Source organism: Hemiscyllium ocellatum, chromosome 1 (genome assembly GCF_020745735.1).
Source record: "Hemiscyllium ocellatum isolate sHemOce1 chromosome 1, sHemOce1.pat.X.cur, whole genome shotgun sequence".
NCBI lineage: Eukaryota > Metazoa > Chordata > Chondrichthyes > Orectolobiformes > Hemiscylliidae > Hemiscyllium > Hemiscyllium ocellatum.
In genome coordinates, this window is record NC_083401.1 from 40817842 (window position 1) to 40836337 (window position 18496).

Here is an 18496-nt window from a genome sequence, read left to right on the forward strand (position 1 = left end):
TCCAGAATCGTACTCAGAGAGCTAGTGAGGTATTTGCCGTTGCATCAGATGAAGTGTCAAGAGATTATGAAGAGGTTAAACAGGCTATTTTAAGTGCTTATGAACTGGTACCAGAAGCATAGAGACAGCAGTTCAGAAACACAAAGAAGAAACCAGGTCAGACTTACATTGAGTTTGAAAAAATTCAAGTCATTTTGATCGATAGGTGCGTGCTTTGAACATAGATAAGACGTTTCAGGGTCTAAGAGAGATTATTCTGTTGGAGAAGTTTCAAAGGAGATGGTATGAATTCATGTGGAGACATCCGGAGATTCCACTGTGGTAAAGTGGGACATGTAAAGTCACAGTGCTGATCATTAAAGAAAGGCGCTGTGGGAAAAGATGTGGTAAAAGAATTGAAGCCAGTGGCATTCGTGAAGGAATTAAAGGAGATCACAAGAAGAGCTGAGGAGCTGTAGGAGACTGCACAGCCTGGGCAGGGGCTGGGTATGGAGAAGATACCTGATCTCTACAAAGAATTCACTTCTGTAGGTAAAGTTTACTCCGAAAGGACAGGAGTAGAAGGACATGAAGTTATAATTTTGAGAGATACAGCATGTAACCAGTCTCTATTAGCAAAAGATGAGCAAATTTGCACTCTTTCTGATCTGTTACCTGAGAATGTGGTAATTTGTGGGATAGATGGACAGAAATTTAGCATTCCCCTATGTAAGATCAGGTTGGAGTGCCAACTCAAGACTGGGTAAGTTACAGTGAGTGTGATTGACAGAATTTCAGTTCCCAGAATCCAGTTTGTTCTTGGGAATGATTTAGCAGGGAATGATACCTCTTGGTTTGGAAAAGCCCAAGGAAGATATAAAAACTGAGGAGTTAAAAGAAAAATATCCTGGTATTTTCCCAGACTGTGTAGTAACCAGATCCCATTATCATAAGTCACAGCACAAAAGCCAAAACTAAAGAGAAAGATGAAGGTGTTACGAGGTTCAGTTGGCGGATACCCTGTTTGACGTAATGGTGCAGGAAAAACCTGAATAGGCGGAGAGTCAGACAGAAGTGTTTAGTTCTGAAAAGCCACGGGACTTGCAACAGAAAGACATAGATCATAGAACAATACAGCTCAGAACAGACCATTTGGCCCTCGATGCTGCGCCGACCCGTGAACTATTCTCAGCTCGTTGCCCTACACTAACCCATCATCACCCATGTGCTCATCTAAGGATTGTTTAAATCTTCCCTAATGTAGCTGAATTAACTACATTGGCAGGTAGGGCATTCCATGCCCTTACCACTCTCTGAATAAAGAACCTGTCTCTGACATTCGTCTTAAATCTATCACCCCTCAATTTGTAGTTATGCCCCTTCGTACAAGCTGACGTCATCATCCTAGGAAAAAGACTTTCACTGTCTACCCTATCTAATCCTCTGATCGCCTTGTATGTCTCTATCAAATCCCCTCTTAGCCTTCTTCTTTGTAATGAGAACAGACCCAAGTCTCTCAGCCTTTCCTCATAAGACCTTTCCTCCAGACCAGGCAATAACTTCATAAATCTCCTCTGCACTTTTTCCAATGCTTCCACATCCTTCCCGAAATATAGCGACCAGAACTGTACACAATATTCCAAGTGTGGCCGCACTAACATATTGTATAGTTGCAGCATAATATTGCGGCTCCGGAACTCAATCCCTCTATGAATGAAACCTAACACACCGTATGCCTTCTTAACAGCACTATCAACCTGGGTGGCAACTTTCAGGGATCTACGTACATGGACTCCAAGATCCCTCTGCACATTCACACTACCAAGGATCTTTCCATTGACCCAGTACTCTGCCTTAATGGCATTCTTCCCAAAGTGCATCACCTCACATTTAATTGCATTGAACTCCATTTGCCACCTCTCAGCCCAATTCTGCAGTTTATCTAAGTCCCCCTGCAACCTGTAACATTCTTCTGAACTGTCCACTACTCCACCGACTTTAGTGTCATCTGCAAATTTACTAATTCATCCACCTATGCCTACATCTAAGTCATTTATAAAAATGACAAATTGTAGTGGTCCCAAAACAGACCCTTGTGCCATACCACTAGTAACTGGACTCCAGGCTGAATATTTTCTATCAACCACCACTTTGTGCTTTCTTTCAGAAAGCCAGTTTCTAATCTGCTAAATTACCCTCAATTCCATGCTTTTCTCCAACGGCAATCATGTGAAACCTTATCAAAGGCTTTACTGAAGTCCATGTATACCACGTCAACTGCCCTACCTTCATTGACATGCTTGGTCACCTTCTCAAAAAACTCAATGAAGTTTGTAAGACACGACCTGCCCTTGACGAAGCCATGTTGACTATCTGAAATCAAATTGTTGCTTGCTAGATGGTTATAAATCTCATCTCTTATAATCCTTTCCAAAACCTTTCCTACAACAGAAGGCTCAATGGTCTATAATTACCTGAGTCATCTCTACTGACCTTCTTGAACAAGGGCACAACATTTGCAATCCTCCAGTCCTCTGGTATTAAATCCGTAGACAATGCAGACTCAAATATCAAAGCCAAAGGCTTTGTCCTCCCTAGCTTCCCAGAGATTCCTTGGATAGATCCCATCCAGCCCAGGGGACTTGTCTACTTTCACTCCCTCTAGAATTGATAGCATCTGTTCATAATTAACCTAGATCCTTTCTAGTCTAATATCTCGTACCTCATTATTCTCTTCAATATTCTCCTTTTCCTGAGTGAAAACTGATGAGAAATGTTCGTTTAGCACCTCTCTGATCTCCACAGGGTCCACCTTCAACTTCCCACTTCTATCTTTGGCCCTGTTCACGGGCGACACGCAGGCACAGTGGTTAGCACTGCTGCCTCACAGTGCCAGAGACCCGGGATCAATTCCCACTTCAGGCAAGTGTGTGTGTGTATATATATGTGTGTGGAGTTTGCACATTCTCCCAGTGTCTGCGTGTTTCTTCCAGTTTCCTCCCATAGTCCAAAAATGTGCAGGTTAGGTGAATGGGCTATGCTAAATTGCCCGTTGGGTTAGGTGAAGGGGTAAATGTAGGGGAATGGGTTGCTCTTCAGAGGGTCGGTGTGAACTTGTTGGGCCAAAGGGCCTGTTTCCACACTAAGTAATTAATCTAATCTACCCTAGTCTTCCTCGTACTCCTCACATACCTATAGAAAGCTTTAGGCTTCTCCTTTATTCTATTTGCTAAAGACTGCTCGTGTCCTCTCTTTGCTCTTAACTCTCTCTTTAAATCCTTCCTAGCCCATCTGTAACCCTTCATCATCTCATCTGTTCCATCTTGCCTCATCACCACAAACTTCCTTCTTCTGCTTAACAAGAGATGTAATTTCTGTAGTAAACCACAGTTCCCTTACCTATCGCTTCCTCCCTGCCTGACAGGGACATATCTATCAAGGACACGCAGTATCTGTTCCTTAAACCAGCTCCATATTTCCATTGTCTGCATCCCCTGCATTTTGCTACTCCATTCTATGCATCCTAATTCTTGCCTAATCCCATTTATAATTGCCCTTGCCCCATTGGTAACTCTTGATCTGTGGCATGTTCCTATCCCTTCCCATCACTAAACTAAACGTAACCGAATTACGGTCACTATCTCCTAAGTGCTCACCTACAACTAAATCAAACACCTGGCCTGGTTCATTACCAAGCACCAGATCCAGTATGGACAAAACCTGACCATTGCTGGTAGCATACAGACAGGAGCTGTTACGGGTAGCACATTAAGTACCCGTAGGAGGTCACCTAGGGGTACGAAAGACTCAGGCAAAGATACAAAGACATTTTTATGGGCTGGAATGCACAAGGATGTGGTTAGCTTTTGCCATACATGTTATACATGCCAAATGGTAGGTAAACTACAAGTGGTAATAAAACCAGCACCTTTGTTGCCAATTCTCACATTTGAAGAATCTTTCACACAGGTTATAACTGGTTGTGTAGGTCCTCCCCAGAGAACTAGAAGAGATAAAGAACTGGAGAAACATATTAGTTAATGCCCCGCAGAGTAAGGAATCAAATTCAGATGTTGTGGATTTTGATGTACCTCAAACTATGTTAAAAGAAGTCACCGTCCTGGAGGAGTGGGATAGGTTAGTAAACTAGGTAAAAACAATGACTGCGGATGCTAGAAACCAGATTCTGGATTAGTGGTGCTGGAAGAGCACAGCAGTTCAGGCAGCATCAAAGGAGCAGCGAAATGAACGTTTCGGGCAAAAGCCCTTCATCAGGAAACCTGTCTCAGGAGCATAGAACACAGTTCAAAATGTTTGTTACTGCAGTATGAGGACATATGTAGGAATCATACGGGAAGGTCTAATGAAGTAGACGTACGAAATGCTGTTCCAATAAAATAACACCCCTATCAGCTTAATCCTTTCAAAACCAGACAGGCCCAGAAGGAGGTGGAAGCTTTGCTCATCGAGGATATCATTTAACCGAGCAAGAGTGAGTGGAGTTCGCCAATTATTAGTTCCCAAACTGGACGGGATTTTACGATTTGGCATGGATGATCAGGTGGTCAACACGGTCACAAAATCAGACTCTTATCCAATACCAAGATTGGAGGACTGTACAGAGGAAGTTTGATAAGCCAGTTATGTCACCAACTTGGACTTACTGCGTAGTTATTGGCAGGAACCTTTATAGAGAAGGCAAAAGAAACTTCTGCATTTGTAACCCCAAATGGGCTATATCAGTTCAAAGTGAAGCCCTTTCGAATGAAGAACGCACCCACCACATTCCAGAGTTGTGGTCGGGTTAACAAACTATAGTCAATTTGGATGAAGTAGTGATGTTTAAGTCCTGGAAACATCACATGGTAGAGTTGTCAGAGCTCTTTGAATAACTACGAGAAGCAAAACTGTAGTAAACTTAAACAAAACTGAATTTGTTAAAGCAGAGATGACGACGTTCTTGGGAGATAACATCAGTCATGGAAAGTTGACCCCACAGAAGCAAAGATAAAGGCCATTGAAGAATTTCCACAACCAACCTCGAAGAAAGAGGTGTTTTTGATTCTTGGGACTATGCGCTTCTATTGGAAGTTTGTTTCAAACTTTAGCAGTGTAGTGGCACAGTTAACTGATTTGCCAAATAAAAATATAAAATTTCTGTGAATAGAACAATGCCTGCAGGTGTTCGACCATTTAAAAGCAATATTAACCACTGCACCAGTTTTACCTACATCAAACTTTGAGACCTTTCAAAGTTGCCATGGGTTCAACTGCTAGATGGTTCCTTTATGAAGAAACTCAACATGTACCAGAGGAAATACTCCATGATCAAAAAAGAACTATTGAGTTTAGTACTGTCCTTACAACATTTTAACACATACATCAAAAACAATGTGTTGAAGATGGTTGTGTACACTGATCACAATCCTTGTACATTTTTGGAATGCTTTAAAGACAAGAATATGAAACTATTCTGGAGTCCTTGTTAGACTGTTAATTTACAAATTGTACATGTTGCAGGTCACAACATATCTGCCATTATATTCTTATCACAGATTTAACTGATGAAGTATAGTTAAGATTGGTATATATTTGTGTGTGCGCGCGCGTGAAAGATGATGATAATATGACCTTAGATTAAAATCATATGTAGGTCCTGGTAATGTAGTTAAGGAACAGAGAGGAAAATGAAGTTAGTTATGTTTTCATTATGATGGTTCATTTTTTTCTGAAGTGGGGAGGTGTCATGAAGGTGTATGTGTATATTGTACCTTTGAGAGAGGAGGCTAGCAAGGACTGATCGAAAGCACAGAGTGCTGAACAAGGTAAAAATGTAACACTTAATTGAAACAAATAGCTGGAGTTGCATTCCATGGAACAAAAACAAACTTGCTCAGTTGAAATTATGCTCCAGCTACCAAAATCCAATCAATGTGAATGTTATTTTGATTACATCAAACCAATGAAAAGAACCAATGTTTTGAGGTATAAAAATGTACATTTTGAACAGTTAGGTTGAGAACTGCCAAGAAAGCCAACATGTAGAGATTGCTAGCCAAATATTCCTGAAACATACCTGTCCATAAGAATTTTGTGCAAAGACCAAAGCAGACCTAGAAAAATCTACAAAGAATAAACAAAACAGACTGGTTTTGAAACAGGATTTTTTTTGTAAATCTTATTCAGTTTTTTTTAAAAAGAAAGAGGTAGTCAGACTAGTAGAGTGGGAGGTAAAAGATAAGTTTGAGAGAAAGGAGTTATAAATAGTTGTTCAATGTTCTCTGTTGGACATAAAAATTTAAGATTGTTAATTTTTTACTTTAAATATGACCTCTGGGATAGTTCTTTGCCTCTCGAAATTTAACAGATTACAGAGCAAGATGAACTTGTGTCAGCAGAGGGATTTACCCATTGTCATAACACCACGCTAAACGGAATAGATTTCAAACAGATCAGGCAACCCTAGACTGGACATCCACATTTTGTGGGCCATCAACATCAGTGGAAGTGAACTCCAATACAATCTGTAACCTCATTGCAAGGCACATCATGCACTCTACCATCAAGCTAGATGATCAACCCTGGTTCAATTAAAAGCACAAGACAGCATTCCATGGAGCAATACCAACTAAAGCTGAGCACCAACCTGGTGAAGCTACAGGATTACTTACACACCAAACGCTAAGCAACAAATATTATGTAGAGCTATAATTCCATAACTAACAGATCAGAACTAACCTGCGCAGTCTTGCCACATTCAATTGTGAATGGCATACTGCTGGAGAACTCACTGGAGTAAGCAACTTCAAATATATCTCCATCTCAGTAATTGGGACACCAGCACATCAGTGCACGCGTTAAGTCTGGAATTCACTACATTGTGTGTCCGGTTATTGGCAACCTCAGCCTTTGAAAAGTGGGATTATAGACTACATATCTTTGGACTGAATGGCATCTCCCATTCTGTATATTTCTAATCATTTAAGCATTTCTAACAACCTTAATCAAAATTCAGAGCTGATGATCCAATTCAGTCTCCCTCAGAGGACTCCATCACATATTCTAGCCTTCTTGACATATTTCGGAGAAATGGTGAGGCACTGGATATTGCAAAAGCTAGTCCCAAGCAATCTAAACACAGGCTACCTTTGATGATGAGAGGCGCCACCAATGCTTTCCGGCAGCACTTGCTGAGCAAATACCTGTTCACTGAAGCTTGGTTTCAATTCTACCAGGGCCATTTAACTCCTGACCTTTGTTCTAACACTGAAAGCTCTTACTTCCAGAAAAGAGACAGGCCTTTGACACCAAGGTCACATTTGACAAGATTAACTTCAAGAAGCTCAAACAAAACTGGAGTCAATGCAAATCATGGGAAAACTCAAGAGTTAGAAAAATTCCAACAAAAATGAATAATTGAAAATTTCTAGCATATCACTGAAGCTCCCATGCCCAACCATACTCAGCTGCTTCACTTTCCCTCCACTGTTATAAGTGGGAATGCATAATAAACATCATTCAGGCACCTCAGGTACAAAGGCATTTTTCTCCCCCTCAGGATTGAGCTAACAAGTAAATTGGTGCCACGTAAGTGCCTGCAATGCCCATCCCCAACAAAAGAATATAACCATCTCTTGATATGTAATGACACTAGGTTACCAGATCACCCACTTTGAACATTTCTGGGGTTATTATTGACCAAAAACTGGACTAGCCATATATTGCGCAGGTTAGAATGAAGGAATCCCATCACAACTCACCTCTTGACTCCCTTAAACTTGTCTGCCATCTTCAGGGTGCAAGTCAGGAATGAGATGACATACTCCCTATTTGTCTGGAGGAATACAAGTCCAACACTCAAGAAACTTAGAATCGTAGAACCCCTGCAGTGTGGAAACAGGCCATTTGGCCCAACAGGTCCACATCAAAGAGTAACTCACCCAGACTCATTCCCCTATTCTATTGCTCTACATTTACCCTGACTACTGCACCTAACCTACACATTCCTCAACACTATGGGCAATTTATCATGGCCAATTCACCTAACCTGCACAGCTTTGAACGGTGGGTGGAAACCCACACAGACATGGGGAGAATGTCTGTGTGGAGTTTGCAGTCACCCAAGGCAGGAATCAAACCTGGGTACCTGACACAGTCATGCAGCAGTGCTAACCACTGAGCCACCACCTATTTCTTGGGACAAAACCTTAAAACATGTGATAACATCCAAGATTAAGTAGCACACTTAAATGACTATATTCACACTCTGGGTATCACCCTCACCTTGACCTCCTGCCACCTTCACATCTCCAATGCCCTTCCCCCAAGTCCCTCCTCCCTACCTTTTATCTTAGCCTGCTGGACAGACTTTCCTCATTCCTGATTAAGGGCTTACGCCCGAAACGTCGAATTTCCTATTCCTTGGATGCTGCCTAACCTGCTGTGCTTTAACCAGCAACACATTTTCAGCTATATTCACTCTCCCTCCAGCACCAACACTATAGCAAGTGTACCTACAAGAGGAAATGCATGCCCACCAAGACATCAACAAATTTCAGTCCAAGTCACTTAACACCCTGACTTGACCCTCAGCTAACAATACCCATATTCCTGAGTGATTAATGTTTTTCTCAGTTGTCCCTACCCAATTGCTCACTATCCAATGAACTCTATTCCCCCCACCCTCATTCTCTTAAAACACATTTACCAAGGAACCTCTATTATCTGGAGGACATGGGTGAGAAGTACTTAGTTTGGTTAATTGAATGCCTGAAAACATTGTTTAGCCAAGCATCAGGAGATTGTGATCTTGCCAGATTATTCAATATTCAAGGTTCCTCTGAAAATGGGAGATTTATTTCAAGTCATGTACGACTTTCGGTCAGGGTATTTTTCATCACCTAAATTGCACCAAAGTCTTCTTGCAAACTAAACTGAGAAAGGTCTTTCTTGTAAACTCACTGACACAGTTTAAGTCTCCAGAATGCCAGCTAGAATGCCCTCACCAACCATTTTCACCTTCATGAGGACACATTGGACATCTCCTCCGAAAGCAGAACAGAATCAAACAAGCTACAATAGTGGTTTCCAATAGTTTTATTATATGTACAGAAATTGCTGCTACATGAGTAGAATCTAATCCCGTGCCATAAGCTTCTGCTTCTTCAGCTTTTTCTGGGAAACCTAAAAAGAGAAAAGTCACTAAGAAATTACTTACACTTCCAAGAAGAAATTAAGGACATCACTCAAAATAACACAAGGACTCGAGTAACACTAAGTTGATAACTGTTCATTTACTCTACAACAGTCCATTTTAGTACAAAAAATCTTTGTGCAACCGAAGGACAAAATTTAGAGTAGAAAATGGTGCTGAATGCAGTTGCTCAGACTGGTTATTTTTCATGGTTAACATCTAAACGGTGTCCTAAGATCATCACTGCAACTACACATTTCAACAACCATATCAAAAAGATTCTCAAACAACTTGTTTGTTTGATGCTCCAGCACCTGTAGTTCATTGTATTATATTAAGCAGCATATCAGCCTTATGATTTTAATGCAAATCATTTGAATTCAGAAAATAAAAAACACAGCAGGAGTGTGTACTTCAGCCCCTTGAGCCTGCTCCACCATTTGATACAATCAGTCAATCTCACCTTGGTCTTGTTTCACCTTTCCTGCTTGCTCTCCATAACCTTTCAACCCATTACTAATTAAAAATTCTAGCCTCTTAAATTTATTCAATGTACCAGCATTTACTGCACTAATTCCAGATTCATAACTCAAGTAATTTCTCACCTGTTTTAAATCTGCTAATCCTTATCCTAAAACTGTCTTTTCATTCTAGATTAACCCACATAAGTAAACAATCTTGATGTCCACTTTGTCAAATCCTTTCAGCATCTTATCACTTCAATTTTATCTCTGCTCATCCTTCTAAAGTAGCATAAGCCTAAAGTGCTCAATCCCAAGTCAAACACCCCAGCTTTGGAATCAATCTAGTGAATCTCCTCTAAACTGCCTCCAACTACACCCCTCAATTAAACAGATCAAATTGTACCTAATACTCCAGATGCAGGCTCATTAATGCCTTGGTACAGTAGAGCAACACTTTGCAACTTGTGCACACTATTCCTTCAAGAATTAACACCAAAATTCCATTTGTTTTTCTTATTACCTGCTGTATCTATATATTAGCATACGAAGATTCACTGACACCCAGATCCCTGTACACTGAAGTACTCCAAACATTATCTTCATTCAGTTAACTTGGCTTTCTATTCTGTTGATCAAAATCAATAATCTCTCACATAATATCTTGCCTGTATACAGGTTTTAAAATAGATCATAAATAGTTGGGGACTCAAGGACCAAACCCAGTGACACTCCATTAGTTACAACTTGCTAATTAGTAAAATATCCAATTACCAATTTGGGGTGGCACAGTGGTTAGCACTGCTGCCTCAGCGCCAGAGACACGGGTTCAGTTCCCGCCTCATTCTCCCCGTGTCTGCGTGGGTTTCCTCCGGGTGCTCCAGTTTCCTCCCACAATCCAAAGATGTGCAGGTTAGGTGAATTGGTCATGCTAAATTGCCTGTAGTGTTAGGTGAAGGGGTAAATGTAAGGGAATGAGTCTGGGTGGGTTGTGCTTCGGCGGGTCAGCGTGGACTTAGTGTGGAAACAAGCCCTTCGGCCCAACAAGTAACCTAATCTCATATACCATAAATTGTTTTCTGTTGGTTAGCCAATCCTCTAGACAAAAGAATAAATTACCCCAATCCCATATAGTCTAGTGCATTAACTTTTTACCTAGCACCTGTGTTCTGGAAGTCCAGACAGACATTCTACATCCACAGAATTCCTGTTACATCGTCAACTAACTCTACCAAATTACTCCTACATAATTTACCCTCCAAAATACCCACACTGACTCTTCGGGATTGTATATTTTCTTCCCAACAAGACTTGCTATACTAACTGGTTTATACCTTCCTACTTTCCAGTTCAGAGCCAATAAGCAGCAAATAACTACATCAAGATCAGCAGTTAAAACAAAATAAAACCAAGTTTGCTGAGAAAGAAAAACAGAAAATACTGTAGTCACTGAGATCAGGTAAAATTTGTGTAGGTAGAGAGAAATAAATTGTTTTAGATCAATTCTGATTGAGTCATCAACCTCACATTAAACTGTTCCAGCCCAAAACCTGCCTGAACTGAGTATCCCAGCATTGCTTGTTCTGCTGCTACCCGAACTATTGGGGCACAGGCATTGCCCTGATATGACAGATAACTGCTGGCAAGCAATTCAAGTGTATTAGAAGATTTTCAGTTACAAATGCTTTAAATCAATTCATCAGAACTTGAGATTAATATAGGCAACTTCCAACACTGGGGCCCAAACACTCAATGCCCTGCACCATTTCAGCTTACCCACCCTTGATCAAGAGGGAGACATTGAGCAGCTACGGAGGGAGCAATAAGGTGGTGACTGTAGCGCTGAAAGTGCATGAGTTTTCCTCAGATATACAAGTGTTAGTAGCATCGTGCACAAGGACAGAGCAGATGCCAACTTCTGGTGTCAGGAACATAGATGATTTGCTTCTACTATAATTTCAGACTTCCAGCTTCTTCACTAATTTACTTTTGTAGCTTGGTGACGTGAATCAAGAGGATATAAAGTGTGAGTAAAGTGCCAAAGATTCAATTGTTAGACATTTTCTCTCAATTCAGAAGGAGAAAACAAGGGATCACCTTTTTCTTCTGAACAACTTCCTCCTCTGGTTTTGGAACAATCTGCTCCTTCTCAGTGAGGATCATCTCTATGTGGCATGGTGAGCTCATGTATGGGTTTATACGACCATGGGCACGGTAAGTCCGACGGCGCATCTTAGGAGCTTTGTTCACTTGGATGTGCTCAATCACCAGAGAATCCACATCCAGACCCTAAAAAAAGTACTGTGAATAAATAACTTTATACCCACACCACTGAGCTCACTGCAGTGGTCAAACTTCAATTCTGTAAACATTTAGTCTAATCACTTAATAAGTGACTCACTTGTTTTTCAATCAACAATAGCACATAGAGAAACACAAATAGAAAGTGGAGAAACTCAGCAGGTCTGGCAGCATCTGTAGAGGGAAGCAGAGTTAACATTGAGCCAAGTAACTATATATCTATTCCATTTATACAGCAACATTTCACTTCAATAAGGCAGCATAGCAGAAAACTTCCAAAAAATAGGTCAATAGTCACTTAAGAAATGCAGAGCCCCAAATTTAAGAGGGAATGTAGTGATATATTGACATGTTTCAGTGGCAGTAAAAGACAGTAATTTCCTCACACTGATGGACTCGAAATAGATGCACAATTGATGTAGACCAAATTCTCACCTTGCTGACGAATTATACTTTTGGCATAATTGTTCATTTTTAATCTGCTGACCTGATGCAGAACCTGAACTACTACTATTTGCTCATTTCATCCTACATAATTTAACATCACCATGGACCCTTCCCATAACAAATATATCCTGGCTGCTGCAGTTATACTATCCACAGAACAACAGGCACAGACCTACTCAAGTGGTTACTCAACAGTACATTACTGTTGTCATCTATAATTCAAAAGGTATCTTAAGATGGTCATCATTGTAACTATGTTAAAATTACTTCAATGCAACAAAAATTTCCACGTTATGTATCAAAATCAATTAGTAACCTAGCTGAAATTTTGCTCTTCAGTTCCTGAAAAAGCCTCAAATATTCAGAACTTCCTAATGTACAGAACACACCTAATGTGACAGTTTGCATTTTAATGCAAGACACCTTCATCAGTCCAATAGAATAGCAGAGGAACTGAGCCAAGAGACCAGTACATTTTGCAAGCAGAGCAATATACATAGCTAATGACGTCAGCACTACGGGATTATTCATGAAATAAACAACCATGTCCAGGAATGGAAGGGACATTTTGTTAGCCACAACATCTGCCCCCAGTGTAAAGCAAAAGAGGCAGGAGATGTTGGATCTATGGACAGCTACTTTCCTTAAAAACTGCGCATAAATCACGATGCAAACTGGTATGCAGCAGCAGATGCGGTCACCAAACCCCAAAATACTCATCCATTTACTATAGTCTTCCACATCACATACATTACACACTTCCAGTCAATTTAGAACTCAGCTTCAAGACCTCCCACCCCCCCCCCCATCCTTCAACACCAAGGATTTCATTTCCTCTGAAAGTTCTACTAATGATGGTGTGCGTAAATCTATATATTTAAGATACATTACCACGTACCTTGAGTTCAGCATTGCTCTCTGCATTTTTTAGCATGTGCAGCAAGAACTCTGCACTTTTTTTAGGCCAACGACCTTGTGTCCATCGCCAGGCCTTAGCCTTAAAAACAACAAATAGCAATCAATTCCACAATACACCCAAAATAGACAAAAATCAAACAACTGACTTTCACAAGAAAATGAATATCAAGTCACAATCGAGAAATTAGCAATAACTTTCAACAGAAAATTTAGACAGACTGCATTTGCATATCTGGTTTCAATAACCTACTTTGAACGTGACTTTTGTGAAGAGTAGACATTTCCATTAAACTCATAAGACATAGGAAGGGAAGTAAGGCCATTCAGTCCACTCCGCCATTCAATCATGGCTGATGGGCATTTCAACTCCACTTACCCGCATTCTCCCCACAGCCCTTAATTCCTCAAGACATCAAGATTCTTATCAATCTCTGCCTTGAAGACATTTAGCGTCCCGGCCTCCACTGCACTCCGTGGCAATGAATTCCACAGGCCCACCACTCTCTGGTGGAACAGATGTCTCCACATTTCAGTTCTGAATTGATCCCCTCTAATTTTAAGGCTGTGTCCACAGGTCCTAGTCTCCTCGCCTAACGAAAACAATTTCCTAGTGTCCACCCTTTCCAAACCATGTATTATCTTGTAAGTTTCTATTAGATCTCCCCTTAATCTCTAAACTCCAATGAATACAATCCCAGGATCCTCAGCTGTTCCTCATATGTTAGACCAACCATTCCAGGGATCATCCGTGTGAATCTCCACTGGATACGTTCCAGAGCCAGTGTGTCCTTCCTGAGGTGTGGGGACCAAAACTGGACACGGTACTCCAAATGGGGCCTAACCAGAGCTTTATAAAGTCTCAGTAGCACATCGCTGCTTTTATATTCCAACCCTCTTGAGATAAGTGACAACATTACATTTGCTTTCTTAATCACGGACTCAACCTGCATGTTTATCTTTAGAGAATCCTCGACTAGCACTCCCAGATCCCTTTGTACTTTGGCTTTACGAATTTTCTCACCGTTTAGAAAGTAGTCTATGCTTGTATTCTTTTTGCCAAAGTGCAAGACCTCGCATTTGCTCACACTGAATTCCATCAGCCATTTCCTGGACCACTCTCCCAAACTGTCTAGATCCTTCTGCAGCCTCCCCACTTCTTCAGTACTACCTGCCTGTCCACCTAACTTCGTATCATTGGCAAACTTCGCTAGAATGCCCCCAGTCCCTTCATCCAGATCATTAACATATAACGTGAACAGCTGTGGCCCCAACACCGAACCCTGCGGGACACCGCTTGTCACTGGCTGCCATTCCGAAAAAGAACCTTTTATCCCAACTCTCTGCCTTCTGTCAGACAGCCAATCCTCAATCCATCCAGTAGCTCACTTCGAACACCACAATGTGGAAGCTCAGAACAAGACCATTGTTTTCATGATTATTCCAAAGGTGTCCTAAGATGGTCATCATTGCAACCACATTCTGGGAAGTCAGAAGTGCAGAACACTAAAACAAAAAACTATAGGTGCTGCAGATTTGAAATAAAAACTGTTGGCAGAAACTCAGCAGTCTGGCAGCTGAGAAAACAAAGTTAATGGTTGAATCCATTTGGACAAAGTCATCAGGTTTAAAATGTTAACTCTAATTTCTCCCCAAGACACTGCCAAATTTAAGAACCAGAGATGTACAGCACAAAGATTCTTCAGTGCAACTTCTTCCTGTCCACCAGTTATCCTAAATTATTGTAGCCCCATTTGCCAGCACTTGGCCCATATACCCCTCCAAACCCCACCGATTCAAATACCCACCCAGTTGATAAATCTCTCCAGCAACTTTTGTTTCAGAAATACAATGAATCGCAACATATGTACATTGATTTGTACCTCTAAATACTGTAATTTTCACTTTTAAGCTGCCAAAGCAAACTAGCTAAAATTTACACCCAACTGGGCGAGTATTTGAATAGGCATGGTTTAGAGGGATATGGGCCAAGTGCTGGCAAATTGGATTAGAATAATTTAGGATACTTGAGGGGCAGCTCAGTGTTCAGTTGGTAGCACTGCTGCCTCACAGCGCCAAGGATCCAGGTCCGATTCCACCTTAGGATGACTATTTGTGTGGAGGTTGCACATTCTCCCCACGTCTGCGAGGGTTTGCCCAGGTGCTCTGGTTTCCTCCCACAATCCAAAGACATTCAGGTCAGGTGGATTGGCCATGCTATATTGCCCATAGTCCTCAGGGATGTGTAGGTTAGGTGCATTAGTCAGGGTAAGATGTACAGTAATGGATATGGTTGTGATACTTGTACAGCAGGTTGGTGTGGACTTGTTGGGCTGAAGGGCCTACTTCCACAGGAAAGGGTAAACAAAAATCAGTGCAAGGGAAGCTAGGAAAATATGTTCAAACCAGCAAATGACAGCAAAACCTTGCTTTAGATAAACTGGATGGCAGCTTATCGTGGATTTCATCCTCCTAAATATTTGACTCACTTTCTCAAACTTTTAACTCACTTGAGCACATCTGCCAACTCCACCATTGTAGCGTCGGAAAGGGACACACTGCCTCTTGATCACAACATCTTTCAGGAACTTTGTTGCCTTGCGGATATGCATGCCTTTGATGGTCTGGGCAGTCTCACGAGTATTCTAGGAAGAGAATATCTTTGGCTACAGATTAAACTAACTCTCAATGTGTCAAGATTTCTGAATTTGACCACTCTATAAACAATATTACTTCATGGACATTACAGAAATGTCAAGATGGTAACCGCTGCAACCACTTTTTGGAGATTTTAACATGGTAACTATTCCCTTCCCAACAGATGGAAGAACGATGCATAATCCATATTGCTACTCCTGTGTTGACTGCTCTCCTCAGCTGCCAGGACATTAAAGGTCAATTCCAGAATGAACAGGAAACCAGATCAAGCATGAACAAATAAATACATCATTTACATAACAGAACTATTGAGATGCATCTGCCAGAGGGGACAGCAGATTCATCAGGCGTATCCCTGGGGGGGGGGGGGGGGGGGGGGGGCTAGGGCTGTCTTGTTAGACCGGATTAAGGAAACTGTGCCTGTACTCTCCAGAGTTTAGACAATTAAGTTCATTTCAAAGAACTTGAATTTCTCAAAAGGGACAGACAATAGACTCAAAGTAGACACTGTAGGGTTTACAACCAGAAGCCATATTCCTGGAATAAAAGGCAAAATCTTAGTCCTAAGTATTATGGCGAATCTTTGGAATTCTCCAAACCAGAAACATTGATAGATTTTTAGTTAGTGACATCAAGGATATAGAAATAGCATCCTTATATAACAATCATGATCTGGAATAGCAGAGCAGCTTGAATCACCAGCTTCTGTTCCCACCCCTCCTCCCATTTGATCCTGCCAATAAGGCAGAGAGGGGAAAAGAATTAACACTGCCGAATCTTTAACCAGGGTAGACAAACTAGAGGCTGGAAGAACACAGCAAGCCAAGTGGCATCAGGAGGCAGAGAAGTCAACATTTCAGGTGTAACCTCTTATCGTATGTGTTAGAATTAATATTAGTCCATATTACTATTAGATGAGTAAAATTCAGTTCTATTCAACATGAATTCTAAGCTAGCAAAACAATACAGGAGGAGAAAGTGAGGACTGCAGATGCTGGAGATGAGAGCTGAAAAATGTGTTGCTGGAAAAGCGCAGCAGGTCAGGTAACATCCAAGGAGCAGGAGAATCAACGTTTTGGGCATAAGCCCTTCTTCAGGAATGAGGAGGGTGTGCCGAGCAGGCTATAAGATAAAAGGTAGGGAGGGGCATTGGGAATGCGATAGGTGGAAGGAGGTTAAGGTGAGGGAGAGGGGTCAGGAAGACGACTGCAGGTCAAGAAGGTGGTGCTGAGTCCAAGGGGGTTAGGACTGAGATAAGATTGGGGGGGGGGGGGGAAGGGGGGGAATGAGGAAGTTGGAAAAATGCAGCTGGTGAATGCAGAACACTTTATTCTGAACTAGAACTTGCCAGAGCCAAAGGGCCCCACAAAACTTCCAGGTAATATTAAACCTAGGGCAATAATAGGACAGAAAGCCAAAACTCTGATCACAGTTTTAGAATTGCCTTCCAAAGAAAGAGGTTTGGGGGGTGGGTTGGAGAGCCATTGGAGTTAATTATCCAACTACCAACAACAGAGCATTAAAAATCAATAATTCTCAAACAACTTGAAGATATCATAGAGACAGGGATGGAATGGCCACGAGGATAAGAAAACTTTCAATTAATCAAACAAGATGAATCCAAACCAAAAAAGAACATTCTGCTTTTAAACACATCTACAAAATAAGCTACAAATGTTCTCTCATTTGCTCACTGATAATTTTCCCTTAAATCTAATGAGCCAGAGTTTCAGAATAAGACCCAAGACTTACCTTAAAGTGTACTCGCAAGTTCGAACCCCTTGCCTTACATGCTGTAGAAAATACAAAAGGGAGGTAAATCACTTAACATTACAAATGGAATGAACGTAAAAATAGAAGTAAACTACTTACATTTGGTGGGGTTCTCTGGGTCTAACGAATAACGAACCATTTTCGGAGAACTAGGAAGAAAAATTAAACAAATTCAAATTAACTTTATTGTGTAAATTGCATTTTAAAAGGAATGTTGCCCATGGAATTTCTGCCAGAAAATGCAATTGCCAATTCAGTACAGGCCCACATGTGGAAGCTCAGAAAACAAAGTACTTTCATGATTAGTTCAAAGGTGTCCTAAGAAAGTCATCATTGCAACCACATTATACAAGCCAGTTTCAAGGCACAAGTAAAGAAGATTTATGGACTAAAACCCACCCTTACACGAGGTAGGCAGAAATCCAAGTACACTCAAATGGGATGAATTTATTTAACTTATAACTATAAACCAGGTTGTCGCAGACGTGTTATAGTTCTTCCAACGCAAACATTGCGCCAATATTGTGGAATAGGAGGCTGCAGGCCTCTTGTGGTCGATGCCCGTGTGGGTTTAAAGCGGAAACAGGCACCTCCAGCCCTGCTTCCAACGACATTCCGCAGCTATATGTTAGTCCAACAAATGTAATTTCAGCAGCACTAACACGAAATAAACTCAAATCAAAACATTAAAACTCCGAAGACGAAGATTTTTCACCGCGACTCCGTCCCGGTACGTCCAGGCAGCCATTTTGTTGCCCGCTTGGGTTCT

At 41.2% G+C, this 18496-nt stretch overlaps 1 protein-coding gene and 3 non-coding genes across 5 annotated transcripts; all 4 read right to left on the bottom strand.

Annotated features, from left to right (window-relative positions):
• Positions 1-9060: 9060 nt before the first annotated feature.
• On the bottom strand, positions 9061-17933 carry rpl17 (ribosomal protein L17). 2 transcript variants are annotated; one of them, XM_060849731.1, is made up of 6 exons: positions 17827-17933; positions 17707-17747; positions 15807-15941; positions 13280-13378; positions 11731-11922; positions 9061-9162 (listed from the first exon to the last, which is right to left on the bottom strand). In XM_060849731.1, exons 1-6 carry the CDS (start codon positions 17864-17866, stop codon positions 9115-9117), a joined length of 555 nt encoding a protein of 184 aa, XP_060705714.1. In that variant the 5' UTR covers positions 17867-17933; the 3' UTR covers positions 9061-9114. The 2 variants fall into 2 exon arrangements, with proteins under 2 accessions (XP_060705714.1, XP_060705730.1); XM_060849747.1 differs by lacking the exon at positions 17707-17747 and having other exon boundaries at positions 17827-17879.
• On the bottom strand, positions 9358-9421 carry LOC132821101 (small nucleolar RNA SNORD58). Its single transcript, XR_009645293.1, has one exon. It is a non-coding gene; the product is annotated as a small nucleolar RNA SNORD58 (small nucleolar RNA).
• Positions 14704-14771, bottom strand: LOC132821091 (small nucleolar RNA SNORD58). The gene has a single exon (XR_009645291.1). It is a non-coding gene; the product is annotated as a small nucleolar RNA SNORD58 (small nucleolar RNA).
• A 67-nt stretch (positions 17934-18000) lies between the features above and the next one.
• LOC132821097 (small nucleolar RNA SNORD58) lies at positions 18001-18066 on the bottom strand. The gene has a single exon (XR_009645292.1). It is a non-coding gene; the product is annotated as a small nucleolar RNA SNORD58 (small nucleolar RNA).
• Positions 18067-18496: the final 430 nt, after the last annotated feature.